General features: G+C 40.9%; 1 protein-coding gene across 2 annotated transcripts in view; it reads left to right on the top strand.

Moving 5' to 3' along the window:
• The window catches only part of UBR5 (ubiquitin protein ligase E3 component n-recognin 5), a 144065-nt gene that overhangs the window by 104801 nt on the left and 22711 nt on the right, over positions 1-16553 (top strand). For both annotated transcript variants that reach the window (XM_040972668.1, XM_040972667.1), the window contains exons 28-44: positions 1548-1639; positions 2679-2825; positions 2914-3032; positions 3107-3233; positions 3321-3450; positions 4779-4939; positions 5056-5295; positions 6362-6485; positions 7066-7177; positions 8367-8498; positions 8855-9112; positions 10102-10370; positions 10537-10748; positions 13613-13843; positions 14527-14600; positions 15785-15957; positions 16045-16158. In XM_040972668.1, the coding sequence (XP_040828602.1) occupies positions 1548-1639; positions 2679-2825; positions 2914-3032; positions 3107-3233; positions 3321-3450; positions 4779-4939; positions 5056-5295; positions 6362-6485; positions 7066-7177; positions 8367-8498; positions 8855-9112; positions 10102-10370; positions 10537-10748; positions 13613-13843; positions 14527-14600; positions 15785-15957; positions 16045-16158 (2715 nt within the window). The remainder of the gene's footprint in view (positions 1-1547; positions 1640-2678; positions 2826-2913; positions 3033-3106; positions 3234-3320; positions 3451-4778; positions 4940-5055; positions 5296-6361; positions 6486-7065; positions 7178-8366; positions 8499-8854; positions 9113-10101; positions 10371-10536; positions 10749-13612; positions 13844-14526; positions 14601-15784; positions 15958-16044; positions 16159-16553) is intronic.

Here is a 16553-nt window from a genome sequence, read left to right as displayed (position 1 = left end):
AGGCTGGTCTGAAACTAGGAACCAGGAGATTCTTCCCAGTTTCCCATGAGTACAGAACCCAAGGCCTTGGGCCATCCTCTGCTGCTCTCCTAAGCACATCAGCAAGGAGCTGAATCAGACATGGCGCAGCCAGAACTCATCCTGGCAACCATATGGAATGCTCCTGCCGCCTATATAGGCTTTTTTTTTTTTAAAAAAGATTTATTTATTTTTATTACAAAGTCAGATATACACAGATGAAGAGAGACAGAGAGGAAGATCTGTTCAAAGATTCACTCTCCAAGTGGCCACAACGGCCAGTGCTATGATGATCTTAAGCCAGGAGCCAGGAACTTCCTGCAGGTCTCCCACGCTGGTATAAGAACCAAGGCTTTAGGTCATCCTCAACTGCTTTTTCAGGCCATAAGCAGGGAGCTGTCTGGGAAGCGGGGTAGCCAGGGCACGAACCAGTGCCCATATGGAATCCCAGCGTGTTCAAAGCGAGGACTTCAGTCGTTATGCTACCATGCCAGGCCATGCACAGGCTTAATTTAGCATGCCACAACACTAAGGAGTGAGTTGCTGATTTTAAATACTACTCTAGGATGTCCATTTTATTTTAAATATTTAAATATTTTTATGAAATTTGAAAAACAATCAAATAGCGAGAAAAATAGAGTTCTTCCATGTGGTCTTTCATTCTCCAAGTGTTGACGGTAGCCAGGGTCGGGCCAGGCTATATCCATAGCCCTGAACTCAGTTCTCCTCTTCTGCAGGGACCCAAGTACTTTTGGTGTCAATTGCTATTTCTTTCCCAGGAAGAATTAGCAGGAAGTTTGGTTTAGTGGTGGAGCAGGAATTGAAACACAGCCTCTCAGACAACAGATTTGAGTGTCCCAAGTTCGGTTTTAATCATTGTGCCTAATGTCCAACCTCACAGCTCTTGATAAAAGATTTGCTAGCTGTAACCTCTTGAGGCAGGTGATGTAAATTATTTTCATCCTGCTGATAACACAATAGTATAAATGTTTATCATGGGGGTTGGGACTGTGGCATAGTGGTTAAGCAAATGTGTGTAGCTCCAGCATCTCATGGGTGCTAGTTCGTGAACCAGCTGCTCTACTTCCTATCCAGTTGCCTGTGAATGTGAATAGGAAAGCAGACGACCCAGGTTCTTGGATATCCCACGTGGGAAACCCTGAATAGCTCCTGGCTCCTTATGTATCTTGGCCTAGCCCCAGCCATTTGGGGAGTATACCAGAAGATGCAGCATTGTCTCTCTCCCTCCCCATCTCCTTTTTGTTCTCTCTCCTTCTCTGTGTCTCTCTTGTCTCTCTGCCTTTCATAGAAAATGGATGTTTAATGTCTATCTGCTACATAAATATGTAAACATAATAAAATTGTATGTATATATGTAAACAAATATAAAATTTTTGTAATTTGTTACTTAACAGAAAACAGTCACTTTATTATAATTGAAATGGTATGGAGAATACTGAAAGTAATTATTTTGGTGATTTACATGCATGCTTAAAAAAATACTTCTAAACGTGAACTCTTCATTGTAGGATATCTTTGAGTGTCGAACTTGTGGATTACTGGAATCACTTTGTTGTTGTACAGAATGTGCAAGGGTTTGTCATAAAGGTCATGATTGCAAGTGAGTACAGTGCCAATATTTTGTCTGATACTATAAAGCATTCTGTATCAGATTTTTGTTAAGTCATGTGGTAATTGTATAATTGAGAAAATTGATGTTTCCTGAGCTTCCCCCATTCTCATTTTATACATCAAAATGTTCTCAGTTTAAAGTGTCTTTTGAGTTTTTTGTTAGTGGTTCTGTTATAGTCCTGCTCAATTAACTCTAAGATAGTGGGCTAATAACGTGTAGTTGTTAGTTGTGTAAATAACGTGAATGGAGTGTTTTTGCCTGTCATGTAGTGAAGGCCTCAGGCCTCCTGTGAGTAAGATCTGCCGCAATATTGCAGTTACCCTGATGCAGATGGGTGTGGATATACGCATTGTACGTAATGGGTTTCTTAAGTCAATCGTAGAACTATCTCCTGCAGTCATCATTATAGCTCATCATATTCATTTTCACAGGCCTGAGAGATAATGAAATACACCTGCACTAGCACTAGCACTATCACAAGTAGAATGCCAGGTGGAAATGGCTACTGAACTGTTGATGTTACTGGCAGTTTGCTTTGAGGCTCATTTAAAATTTTTTCAAACATTCTTGTGTTCCTTGTCTATACATCTAAAAGTGTTTGTGTGTTTCTTTTTGAATAAGTGAAGTCAGTAGGCTGGGTGCTTCATTAGGTTTGATGTTAGGTTAGGGTACGTAGGATGGATAAGAGAGTCCTTTCTTATTAGTGTTCATATTCCTGCTTGCGGCCATAGGAATGAACTATCCACCTGTACAAATCTGCATTAATCAGTAAGGTGGAAGAATCCACCATGGGGGGAGGGTTTGGGGAGGGGAGGGGTGGGGGGAATCCCAGTGCCTATAAAACTGTGTCACATAATGCAATGTAATTAATGTAAAAAAAAAAAAGAATCTGCATTAATCCCCCCAGGTCATTTCAGATTATTTAATTTGTGGGAATTTTGTGGGGTTTTTTTTGTTACATAAACTTTCTCATTTAAAATTTGATGTTAATCTTATAAGTTTGTTCCCATATGTGAATTCTTTCTAGACTAAAACGGACATCACCAACAGCTTACTGTGACTGTTGGGAGAAATGTAAGTGTAAAACTCTAATTGCCGGACAGAAGTCTGCTCGCCTTGATCTGCTCTATCGCCTGCTCACGGCGACTAATCTGGTCACTCTGCCAAACAGCAGGCAAGTGGGGTTTCAGGACACACGAGGGAAGTGTTCGGCACTCCTCAGTGACATTTTCCCTGCTTCACGCTCATGCTCTGTCCTCCAGGGGCGAGCACCTCCTGCTATTTCTGGTGCAGACAGTCGCACGGCAGACAGTGGAACACTGCCAGTACAGGCCGCCTCGCATCAGGGAGGACCGGAATCGGAAAACAGCCAGTCCTGAGGGTGAGTCACCCTGTTGGGTGGGACCTTGATGGAAGGAGGCTGTTTCCTTTGGTCTAACTCGTGTTTCCCTGCAGATTCGGATATGCCTGATCATGATTTAGAGCCTCCACGATTTGCCCAGCTGGCACTGGAGCGTGTTCTACAGGACTGGAATGCCTTGAAGTCTATGATTATGTTTGGGTCACAGGAAAATAAAGACCCGTATGTATTCATTGAAATTTTTCATTTTTTTTCCCCCTGTATCATAGAAAGATTGCAGTGCATTCTGTCTTTTTTTCTTCCTTCCAGTCTTAGTGCCAGCAGTAGGATAGGCCATCTTTTGCCAGAAGAACAAGTATACCTCAATCAGCAAAGTGGCACAATTCGTTTGGACTGTTTCACTCATTGCCTTATTGTCAAATGTACAGCTGATATTTTGGTAAGTCTCTTGAGCTGTATTGCAAATATATGAAAAGGAGTTTGTTCTTTAGCTATCATCATTATTTGTTTTTCTATCGAAACCCCTAAGTGCTGGTACACTCTGAGGAATGGCATGATGGGGATGATTTAAATATCTCAAGAGTTCCTTTCATCCTGAATAAAAACTTTAAAACATCAGAATAATAGAACAGTTATAAACTTTTGGAGTAATGTTCAAAATTACTAGAAACTTAATCTATGCATTCTAAAAATATGTATTTTTTAAAAATACTGTTTTCACTGTAAAATTAGAAAGATAATTTATATTGTTAAACTTAGTGCTGTTGAGGTTATGTTAAAGAATGCAATCACATCAATTGGGGAGGCATTGCATTTGGTCCTCTTTTGAAAACAACTGAAAATGTCACATTCCATAAAAACAGCAGTGCCCCGAACAGCTATCGTTAGTATGCAGTGTGAGGAAAAATAGGTCATGTTGTGGTGATGTATTATATGGATTTGTTATTAGTAAGTTGTTACCTAAGTTTACTCAATCAGCTAATAAAATGTAATGTGACAACTTGAAAATACAAATTATCATAACAGTTTTAAAAATTAAAAATACAATATGAGATTAGGTGTTCTGTATCATTAATATTTGCATAGTAGACCTTCTGTAGAAAAGAGGGTACAAAGTCTTCATGGTATACCGGGAGAGATGGGATCATGAATTTATTTACATAATTTTTTGAAACTACTTGGCTGTTTTGATGAATCTCCTATAAAGTAAAATACAGTTTTCAAAAAAAATCTTGAGACTGTTTAGTTGAAAAGCAGTTACAGGGAAACACAATTCATTCCATGCTGCTCCCTCCCTCTCCATGCATGGCACAATGGTAGGGGCTGGGCCAGGCAGAAGCCAGAACCTGGAACTGCATCTGAGTCTCTCTCTTGGCTGGCAAGTTCCCAAGTTATTGGACTGTCTTCTTGTTCTGCTTTGCCATACGCCTTGTTAGGGAGATGGATAGGAAGTAGAATAGCTGGGATTTGAACTGAAGGTGCAGATAGCAGTTTAACAAACTGTACTACCCCATCTGCCCTTGTGTTCTTCTGATTCGATGTGTTTGTTATTTCTTTTCTAAATATTGATTGAGATACCTAGGACACAATAGTAATTGCTTTGCATAAATTGATCACTGACTTTGCAAATATTTCACTTAAATTTGTTTTGAGGTTTTATTGTGAAATAATTAGTATTAACATGGTCCTTACACTTTTTACTTTAAGAATGTCTGTAAACATCTTGTGAAATATGTTGACATTAATTGTTGCTACAACTTTATAAAGCTTTTAGATACACTACTAGGTACACTAGTGAAAGAACTCCAAAATAAATACACACCTGGACGTAGAGAAGAAGCAATTGCTGTGACGATGAGATTTCTACGTTCAGTGGCAAGAGTTTTTGTCATTCTTAGCGTGGAAATGGCTTCATCCAAAAAGAAAAAGTAAGGCATCCTTTTTGATTTTGATTTTTTTTCTATTGTATGCACACAAACGTGTGTGATAACATTATATGTATGGTAGTATTCACAGGAGATTCTTTTGTTCTCTTTTGCTATAGCAACTTCATTCCACAGCCGATTGGAAAGTGCAAACGTGTATTCCAAGCACTGCTGCCTTATGCTGTAGAAGAGTTGTGCAACGTGGCAGAGTCCTTGATTGTTCCTGTCAGAATGGGGATTGCTCGCCCAACAGCACCATTTACTCTGGCTAGCACTAGCATTGATGCGATGCAAGGCAGCGAGGAATTGTTTTCCGTAGAGCCGCTGCCACCACGACCATCGTCTGATCAGTCAAGCAGGTAAATTTCCATAGCAGTAGAATTGGATTGATCTTTTTCCTGGAAAGTGTCACATTTGGCTGATTGAAATCTTTGGGTAAGCACCCAGTGAGTGTGTATGAACCTTTGTGTAACACATGGTAGAGATTTTATTTTGGAATATGTGAAAGCACTTTCAAAATGATGATGGGTGTGGAAAAAAGATACATTTAGCCTAGCGGGTGAACCTGTGGGTTTGATTCCTGGCGCTGCAGCGTGATTCCAGCTTCTTGACAATATGAGCTGTGGAAGGCAATGGATTTTGCTGCACATATAGGAGGCTGGCATGCATTCCAGGCTCTTGGCTTGGGCCCAGGCCAGCCTTCGCGAGCATCTGGAGGAGTAAATGAGTGGAAGGAAACTGTCTCTTTGTTGTCGTCGGTTGCTTTCAAATATAATCTACTGCAAGCAAATTGGCAACAGAGCCATTAGATGTTGAGGAGCAGGTAGAAAAGGAAGAGTTTTCTCCTGGAGATTGTTTGAACTGGAAAGACTCATCAACATAAGTTTGGAGTGCCTTTCTGTGGAAGGGTAAAGTTGGAGGCCAGTGCCATGGCATAGAAGCTAAAACAGCTGCCTGGGAACCATGACCCTGTTTGAATCCTGACTGTTTGCTTGAGCTCCAGCTTCATGCCAGTGACCTGGGAAAAGCTGCAGAAGCTGATCTAAGTGCCCTGCTGCCCAGGTAGGGGATCTGGGTGGAGTTCCTGCCTCCTGGCTGTGACCTGGCCAAGCTGCAGCCATTCTGGACATTTGGGAACATCCAAGAAAATGGAAGACACAGAAGATATCAGTCTCTCCTTGTGTCTGTATCTCTGCCACTTGAAATAGGTGGATGAATCTTAAATTAAAAAAAAAAATAGTAAAGCAGATTTTGAGATTTCTAAGTTAAGTATGCATGGTGAAACAGTTACGTTTGATATTTTCTGATGCTGAATTATTATTGTGGGGATTCAATTTAAAATGGCCTCCCACCAGGTGTGTCGCAAGTCTATGCCATGCATGTACCTTGGGAAGCATTGCACTCCTCACCTTCTGACTCTTGCAGCTCCAGTCAGTCGCAGTCGTCCTACATCATCCGGAACCCACAGCAGAGGCGCATCAGCCAGTCACAGCCTGTTCGTGGCCGGGATGAAGAGCAAGATGACATCGTTTCAGCAGATGTGGAGGAGGTGGGCTGTTTTAGCTGAGCTAGATGAGAAACTGTTCTCTGCTGGGAGGGAGACTTCATGACTAGAATTCAAGTGACAGTTGTTGAAGGCTACTGCTTGCATTTGTGCTCAGCTTGTACGTTCTTGTTACATGTTTTTATTAGTGGTTATATATTCTAAAATGACAGTATTATTGATTGTTAAATATTGGCAAGTTGAACACAAGCTTTTTTAAAAGAATAATAAGATATTTAGTGTAAGAAAAGTTGGCTTTTTGGAATATATTTGATAGAGAGGATAGTGTAATTGACTACGTTGTATCAACATTCTTTCCTGTCCCAATATTATTATTTTCTTAAATTTAGGGTTGTGTGTATGGAAAGTAATCAAATACTTGGGGATATGTTGAAAAAAAATTTTTGATAACAAATTGTCACCAGCAAATGAAGGTTTTTCAGAAGTGCTTTTGTGTGCATAATGTAGAATTCCCTGCACTGAGAGGCCTTTGTCTTGTGGTTTACTGGTTGCTGTGCAGGAACACTGGTAGAGATGCGGGTTTGTTACGTACTTTGATCATCTACAAATCAGATTCTGGATTTAGGTGGAGGTGGTGGAGGGTGTGGCTGGCGAGGAGGACCATCATGACGAACAGGAGGAGCACGGGGAAGAGACGGCAGAGGCTGAGGGCCAGCACGACGAGCACGATGAGGATGGTATGTATGGTGTGGGCGTGGCTCGGAGAAGATGCACGCACATGTGAAACACTCAGCTGCTCCCTTTCTCTCTCCTTACAAGACCTTAAAAAAAATCAATGCCTGGGGAAATAGCAGAACGTGACCAAATGCTTGGATTGCTGAGCCCATGTGGGAAACCCAAAAGAAACTCCTGGCTCTGGCTATTCCATCAGTGGGTGGAAGATCAGTCTCGCTCTGTTAACGCTGCCTCTCAGTAAATGTAGTAATTCTTTTTTTAAAGGAAATTGCTACCACATTAAGAAGCATTTGGAAATTAGAGAAAGGAGATGTGATCTCCCCCAGATGCTAACTACTTGAAGTTTTGCTTTTAGTTCTTCCTTGTACTGGGCAAGACTTGAGTGTTAGATAAATTATTTTTGTGAATTTCTTTTCCATTTGTGATCAAATTGTATATATCCCTAATTTATAAAGTTTTCATAGCTGTGCCTGTGAAATATAAAGAATAATGTAATAAAGATTTACTTATTTGAAAGGTAGAATTATAGAGGAAGAAAGAGAAAAAGAAAGAATATCTTCCATATGGTAGTTCACTCCCTGTATGAGTGTATGTAGCACAGTCCCAGGACTGTGCTAGGCTAGAGGTAGGGACCAGTGGCTTTTTCAGATGTGCTATGTGGATGCAAGGACCTAAGCACTTGGGACCTATTTTACTTTTTGAGGCACATGAGCAGAGAGCTGGATGTGAAGTGGAGCAGTAGGGCTTGCACTGGTGCCCAAATTGCCAGCATCACAAAGAGAGGTTTAGCTTGCTTTGCCACAACACTACTACCCAAGAATAGATATTTGTCACATCCTCATTTGGAAGCCAAGGATGTGAACACACAAATGTAGTACGTGGGCTTTATCCAACGCTTTGCTCATTGGCTGAAGTCCCATTGCCGTATACTTTTTCACACATACCTAAGGTTCTGTAGGAGTGAACCATCCACAAACTCCTGGGATTTACCTGCTAGTTTGTACATGCTGAGTGCTTCCCTGCTCTCATTGTTTGATTCTCGGCATATTGGTTGATTCTCTGCATTTCTCTTGAACAATATACCTATGTGTTCCAACCTTTAAATTATATTTCTGTCTATCTGATTTTTGCCTTGATCGATAGTAATTTTGTGCTTTTACACTTTTCTTAGTATTAAACTATGTTTTCTAGGGAGTGATATGGAGCTGGACTTGCTAGCAGCAGCTGAAACAGAAAGTGACAGTGAAAGTAACCACAGTAACCAAGACAATGCTAGTGGACGCCGTAGTGTTGTTACTGCAGCCACTGCCGGTTCAGAAGCAGGTACGTTGCCTTAGCCCAGAACTTTCTTCCTTCTACTAAGGTTGTCTGTCAGAGTTGTACAGAATGCTCTGTGTGGTGTGCACAACAACAGGATAACCAGACTTGAGTTGTTTTTCACTGAATGAAAGAATGTATTTAATGACTTCCCTTTGAACTTTTTTGTTTTGAAGTAATGGAATAATTTTAAAATTCATTTAAAGAGTTCTTTTGTAATGGAACTGTTTTAATGGGAGATTTTGTGGACTATAAACACAACTGGCATCCTCTTTAGTTGGTGTTTTTCTCAGTTACATGGTATTTTCTTAATCACTGATAAAATTACCATGCTTTTTTTGTTTTTAAAATAAAAAATTTAGGAGCAAGCAGTGTTCCTGCCTTTTTTTCTGAAGATGATTCTCAGTCCAACGACTCCAGTGACTCCGATAGCAGCAGTAGTCAGAGTGATGACATAGAGCAGGAGACCTTCATGCTCGATGAGCCGTTAGAGAGAACCACAAACAGCTCCCACGCCAGCGGGGCCGCCCAGGCCCCCCGCTCCATGCAGTGGGCCGTCCGCAGCACGCAGCACCAGCGAGCGGCCAGCACGGCCCCGTCCAGCACGTCCACCCCAGCAGGCAAGTCGGAAAACTGGTCTGACGACAATGCTCAAGTCATTTTCCTATTTACTGCCATTCACGTAGAAGACTAGTTAAAGTTTGTAAAAATTCCTCACTGTTTCGTATGTGATTATGGCGGGATTTCTGTTTTGGAGGGTAGTTTTTAAACAGTGGGGGCCGTCTTGTGAGTTGCAGAATGTTATGCCGTAACTTAGTTGCTACCTACCAGTTGTCAGTAACACCTCAGTTGTGAGGCCCAGATTGTCTGTGGACAATGCCAAGTGGTACAGATCAATCCGGTAGAGACCATTGTATTCAATTCCTGCCTCCTCAACACTCAGCTTAGTGTTTAGGAAGAATTCTTAGCTTAATTGCAACACTGATCATTTAGATTTTTTAATTAATAAAATTCTATCTTTGAAAATGTTTAAGACATAAGCATTATTATATGCATTGGGGGTACTATGATTTTGTTGTTCCATATATACATTGTGTTATGTCCAGTGAGGCAAATACATTTATCCTTTGAAGCATTTTAATTTTTTTTACAGTGAAAACTTTGTAAAGTTCCACCTATAAGTATTTGGTTAAGCAAGTGCAGTGTTCAGTACCTTGTGAGTGTTCGTCTGCTGTGCAGCAGACCTCAGCACTACTTCCTGTTTTGCTGTAGCCTCGTACTTGCCAGTCTGCCTTGCCTCAGCCTCCCTGGCTTCCCTTTGCAACCTCTGCAAAACCACTGCTGTGTTTTTGACTTCTGTGCGATAAGCTACATTTTTAGATTTCACAAGTGAGGCCATCTGAAGTTTGGCTTTATGTGCTTGACTTTCTTTTTAGCCTGGTGCCCTGCAGGTCATCCATGTCATGGTAAATGACTAGATTTTTTTACTGTTTTTGTGCCTGAATAATACTGCATTGTATGTATGTGACCACTTACATATTTATAAGTATACAGTGTCAGAGAATTACAGTTGGCAACTGATCCTTATGTTTGTCCTTTTTCCTGATAGCGAGTTCAGCGGGTTTGATTTATATTGATCCTTCCAACTTACGCCGGAGTGGTACCATCAGTACAAGTGCCGCAGCTGCAGCAGCTGCTTTGGAAGCTAGTAATGCCAGCAGCTACCTGACATCTGCAAGCAGTCTCGCCAGGGCTTACAGCATTGTCATCAGACAAATCTCGGACTTGATGGGCCTTATTCCTAAGTATAATCACCTAGTATACTCTCAGATTCCAGCAGCTGTGAAATTGACTTACCAGGATGCAGTCAACTTGCAGGTATGAAACTGATGAAAAATTACTTACTTGAATACTATTTTGACTGTGATTTTTGAGAATTCTAGTATAATGGGAATGAATGTTACGAATATTGACATGCTACTACTACTGTATCGGATTTAGCTCTGTTTGGATAGTTTTAACTATTTTAGTTTGGTCTTCATAGAACTATGTAGAAGAAAAGCTTATTCCCACTTGGAACTGGATGGTCAGTATTATGGATTCTACTGAAGCTCAATTACGTTATGGTTCTGCATTAGCATCTGCTGGTGATCCAGGACATCCCAATCACCCTCTTCACGCTTCTCAGAATTCAACACGTAGAGAGAGGATGACTGCGCGGGAGGAGGCTAGTTTACGCACCCTTGAAGGCAGGCGGTATGCAGTTCTTCATGGATCCCTGTGTGTTTAGGTCATGGCCCCGGTGCTTTGTGTTGTTAAATAGACCTGTTTTGTTGTGAAAGACCAAGTAAATACTTAATCTTACATATTTAAATTGTCCTGCAACTGAAGCAAAATAAGTTACAATCTAGACTGTGTTCTTCAAATCCATTTATGTTAGCAGATTCTGGTAGTAGAGACTTCAGTTTTGAACTTGTTGCTCCATATCCTTATGTTGTTAGCTCTCAGTCTTCTCCTGCCTTTTGAAAAAGTAACATTGTTCAGGACTAGCAGTTTGCCCCAACATTGAACTCCAGATTGGTGCCATGAAAGTGGAGAGGGTTGTGTGCCTAAAATTAGAGTCTCAGGATTTAATGCAGCCTCTGGTTCAGGCTCAACTCTTGGTTATTTTGAACAGTCGTGAAGGTGGAAAGGCAAGGGTCCAGGAGACTATTTACAAAGCTGCACACTGTTAGGAGACCACAAGAGAAGTAATACTTTCAAAAGTAGAGCAGTGAAAACTAATAAGGGGAGAGAAATGCTGAAATCCTCTTAACAAAATTTAGGGCCTTGTTTGAAAAATGGAGTGGGTGTGGCCCGGCGCGGTGGCGCAAGTGGTTAAGGTTCTCGCCTTGCACGCCCGGGATCCCATATGGGCGCAGGTTCTATCCCGGCACCCACGCTTCCCTTCCAGCTCCCTGCCTGTGGCCTGGGAAGGCAGTGGAGGACAGCCCAAAGCTTTGGGACCCTGTACCCACGTGGGGGACCTGGAGGAGTCTCCTGGCTTCGGATCGGCATAGCATTGGCCGTTGTGCTCACTTGGGGAGTGAATCATTGGATGGAAGATCTTCCTCTCTGTATATCTGCCTTTCCAATAAAAACATAATAAAAATAAATCTTTAAAAAAAAATAGAGTGGGTGGACACAGAATTTGTGTTTAGACTTTGTTAATAACTGGCAAGAAAATTAAGAGAACTCCAGGATGGTTCAATGAACACACCTAAGAATAAACCTGTTAAGAACTAGGAACAAGTTTGGTGGAACTGCCTAGGATGTAAAACTGAATACTTGGCAGAGGTAGCTGAACTAGAGGCAGATTCCACTGCAGCGATTCTGTCCTGAGGAAGCCTTTTCTTTCAGCTATCCCTAACAGAATAGGCATCGTGTGTGCATGTGCTCTGCCTCGTGCTAGCCATGTTGAGAAACATTCATATGCTATATGTAATGTGCCTGTTTAAAAAGTACAATTTCCTACATTTTTGGCTGTTATAATTATCACCAGCAATATTGTCATCACCTCAGAGTGAAACCTGTTAGCAGTTATTCTCCGATTCCCACTGGTCCCTGCCCTTTGTAGCTCATGGTCTGGCTTCTGTTTCTGTTTGTCCAGATGCTGGACAGTTCCGTAAGTGGAACCCTAACATTATGTAGTGCTTTGTGACAAGCTCCTTATTTTCTTTTCGTGTGTGTGTGTGTGTGTGTACACAATGACAGTTTTAATGTTCCTGCTTGTTTATCATTTATCAACACTACATTCGTTTGATTCGTTTCATTGTATGGGTAGTATTTTGTTTATCCATTTGTCAGTTGATGGGCTTTTGGCTCGTTTCCACCTTTGTTCACTGTGGTACCTAATGCTGTTGTGAATGTGAAGACGTTTTCACTTCTCAAGGTTGGCAGTAACTGTGTGACCTTCTGAGAAAGTGTCTCACTCTTCCAAAGAGGATAATGTTTCCAGTGAGAGTTTTAATTCCTCAGCATTTTCACTAACCAGCTGTCCTTTTTTGAGTCCTGAATGTGACATTGGATCTCTTTGTCCCTATTGGCTAATGAGTGATAGTGATTACATTTTCATGTATTAATTGGCAGTTTGTTTTCTTTGGAGAAATATTTATTAGTCTTTTCTGGTTTTTAATTGCCTTGTCTTTTTTTGTTGTTGATTCTTGAGTTCTTTATGTATTCTGGATATAAACATTTTATCAAATATGTACTTTACTAGAATTTTATCTTTGGTTTACCTTTTTACCCTCCTGATGTCTCCTTCAAAGGACAGCATTTTTTTTATTGTTACTCTTTTTTTTTCTAAGATTTTTTTTTTTAAATTGGCAAGTTAGATATACAGAGATGAAGAGAGACAGAGGGAGATCTTCTGTCCGATGATTCACTCCCCATGCAGCCGCAATGGCTGGAGCTGTGCCAATCCAAAGCCTCTCCTGGGTCTCCTACGCGGGTGCAGGGTCCCACAGCTTTGGGCCATCCTCAACTGCTTCCCCAGGCCACAAGCAGGGAGCTGGATGGGATGTGGGGCAGCCAGGATTAGAACTGTTGCCCATATGGGATGCTGGTGCTTGCAAAGCAAGGACTTTAACTGCTAGGCTACTGTGCTGGGCCCAGGACAATATTTCTTAATGTTGGTAAAGTCTGTTCTGTGACTTTCATTTGTGCTTTTGAGTTTTTAGGCATTGGTTTTCAGTGTGTGGTCCTTAGCACAGTAGTAACAACCTTGCTTGAGGGATTTTAGACATGTAAGTCTTTGGGCTTTTTCTCCATTTCCCCAACCCTTAGACAAGCAGGAGACCAACTGTTTGAGTAAGCCCTCTAGGCGATACTGATGGACCCTCGCACCTAAGGATCACTATGTTTGGGAAAGCTGTTTTTGCCATTCCAAGTGTGCCGAAATTCCTTTGCTGTAGACAAATACAGGACTGTAGATTTATACACATTGCTCAGATTTTTAAGGCAGAGCTACAGCTGAATGCACTTTTGTTTGAGTGTTTGCAGCACCGCTTGTGTGTTTATGATATTAGTGAATTCATATTTGCCCTCCTTTGTAAACACTGGTGTTTTTGTTGTTGTTGTAGACGTGCCACACTGCTTAGTGCCCGGCAAGGAATGATGTCTGCACGAGGAGACTTTCTGAATTATGCTCTCTCTCTGATGCGGTCTCATAATGATGAGCATTCTGATGTTCTTCCAGTTTTGGATGTTTGCTCATTAAAACATGTGGCATATGTTTTTCAAGCCCTTATATATTGGATTAAAGCAATGAATCAGCAGACAACATTGGATACACCTCAGCTGGAACGCAAAAGGTACGTGTACTTGTAATGATGTCTATTTGAAAGATTTACGGGGAAAGAAATGTCAAGCTAAGAGCTTCACCTGGATTACCCACATGGATGCAAGGACCCTCTTGCTTTCCCAGGCTCATATCGGGGAGTTGTACTGTCAGTGGAACAACCAAAACATGAACCAGGGTTCACGTGTGAAGTCTTTGCAAACAGCAGTTTCACCTGCAGCACTACAGTGCCATCTGCTGCCCTGTTGTTGATTTAAGTACTAGATGAGTGTGTGTGCTCTCCATTTGTGCATTGTCAAATTTTGGAATAACAGCATCACAAAAAGAGAAATGGTACAGGACCTTTTTTTATGGGAAGGTGAGCTCTCTGTCAGTAGTCCCTTATAATGGGGATCAGGAGTCTGGCTCAGTTGTGTGCTGAAGATAGTTTGGCCTGGTTATCTGTAACATTTGCTGTTACAGCAAGTGCAGGCACTCACCGTTTCCTGGATGCTTATTGGTTTTTGCTTCTGTTGACTGCATTTTGTAGTCGTGTTGTATCAATACTGTTTTCACAATCTGCAACTCTGTGATAGCTGTTTGAATTTGGTTAGATTACAGTTTCTGTGTTTTTATGGCTTGTATTTATCCTCATCTTTGCTGCACTTCAAATTACATAAAATCTCCATGTAAAATGATTCATTTGTTTTTTCAAAGGACACGAGAGCTCTTGGAACTGGGTATTGATAATGAAGATTCAGAACATGAAAATGATGATGACACCAATCAAAGTTAGTGCACAGAAAATCTGCTAATCTTCTTCAAGGAATGGCTGCCCCAGTATTTTCCCTTCAAGCTTTTTAACTTCATTATTTTCTGTCTGGGTGGGAATTTCTCTTTTCTTCTCTATATCCTGTTTCTGACCTTTTCTGTCCGTTTTCCTAATACATTCTTGCATTGTACATTTCATAGTTAAAGGATAAATTAAAGAAATGTGATAAACTTTTCCACAGTTGATATTTTGTTTTTTGCTACATCATGTTTTGTATTTCTCTTAGTTTTACATTACCTTTACTCTTCTAAGTAAAGAATGTGGATTTAAATAAAGTCTTAGAAAAGCCTTTGTTGATATTGATGCACAGTAGAGTTGGGCAAGAAGATGAGAAGTACTGATCGTAATTCCAAAGCATCAAAGCTGTTAATGTGATGAAAAGAGAAACTATCCCACACTTCACAGAAGTTTTAACACTGCAGAATTTTGGAATCCTCTATAGTATAGTATACTTACAATTGTCAGTTATTATATCAATTGGGATGTAAAGGTTTTTAAAATGTGGTTGGATGGTCCACATTGTTTTTTATATTGTTACGCAGTATTTTGTAGTATTGCTATGTGTTCAGCTCTGGGAAAGAGAGCTGTCCTAACTGCTGGTTTGTGTGTGTGTGTGTGTTTTAAGAACTCAGCGCAATAGCTCATTGCTGTTTCCCAGCATGCTCAGTGATGGCCCAGGTTGCTTCCCTGGGGCAGAGGTGGCAGGAGAGTGTTTGCTTCCTGTAGGGTGTGAGTCACCCAAACATCTCTTGCCATCTGGTTTCTTGTGGTGAGCAAATGTGCGGACTGTAGTTTCTGATCACTCGTTCTTTGGGGTTATGAGTGAGGAATCTAGTTTGAGTGACGAAGAGCATGTGCAAATGGCAGAAGCAGGAATGTATGTTAGTGTTTTTTGTTTTATATTTTTTAAAACATTATACGCTCCATGTAACATAACTTTTATATCTAAAGTTTATCATTAGAACATATTAAGCTTCTGTATTTTGAATTACCAATTTTATAGATATTGTCAGAATTTTGTTGGCTTGTTTTTGGGGTGGCATTAGAATTTTTTTTGAAAAGAGGAATTTGGGGATTGAATAGAGTCTTCTTTTATATTTCCCTGACTTTTTTTCTTAAAGCATTTTACCTGTCTTTGTTCAGGTGCTGCTTTGAATGATAAGGATGATGACTCACTTCCTGCTGAAACTGGCCAAAACCATCCGTTTTTCCGACGTTCTGACTCGATGACGTTCCTTGGATGTATACCCCCAAATCCATTCGAAGTGCCTCTGGCAGAAGCCATTCCTTTGGCTGATCAGCCACATTTGTTACAGGTGAATTTTATGAACTACTGTCAGAATTTTGTAATTGACTCTTCTAAGTTACTCAATGTAATGAAAATATTTCTGTTCAAATTCCAGCCAAATGCAAGAAAGGAGGATCTTTTTGGCCGGCCGAGTCAGGGTCTTTATTCTTCATCTGCTAATAGTGGCAAGTGTTTAATGGAGGTTACAGTAGACAGAAACTGCCTTGAGGTAAGATTATGGAAGTCTTTCCAGTGTAATGCTTTTTAGCATTTCCTGAATAATGAAAATGTTAAAAAAGTTCTTACTCCATATAAGAGACATTCGGGAGGTCCAGCACGGTGGTGTATTGCATAAGGCAGTTGCTTGCTGTGACCAGCTTCCTGTTAATGCTGGTTTGAGTCCCAGTTCATCCATTTCCAATTCAGATCCCTGCTGATGTGCTGGGATAGTAGTGGAGGATCACCCAAGTGCTTGGGCCCTTATATCCACATGGGAGACCTGGAGGAAGCTCCTGGCTTCAGACTGGCCCAGTTCCAGCCATCATTGCTGTTTAGGGGAGTAAACCAGTGGATGAAAGATCTGTCTCTGTAATCGTGACTCTTAGATAAAGAAATTTTCTTTCT

The sequence above is a fragment of the Ochotona curzoniae genome, unplaced genomic scaffold (assembly GCF_017591425.1).
Source record: "Ochotona curzoniae isolate NIBS_2020 unplaced genomic scaffold, NIBS_Ocur_1.0 contig_2318, whole genome shotgun sequence".
NCBI classification, from domain to species: domain Eukaryota; kingdom Metazoa; phylum Chordata; class Mammalia; order Lagomorpha; family Ochotonidae; genus Ochotona; species Ochotona curzoniae.
The sequence above is the reverse complement of the archived record's forward strand: the minus strand, read 5'-3'. Positions and strand labels throughout refer to the sequence as shown.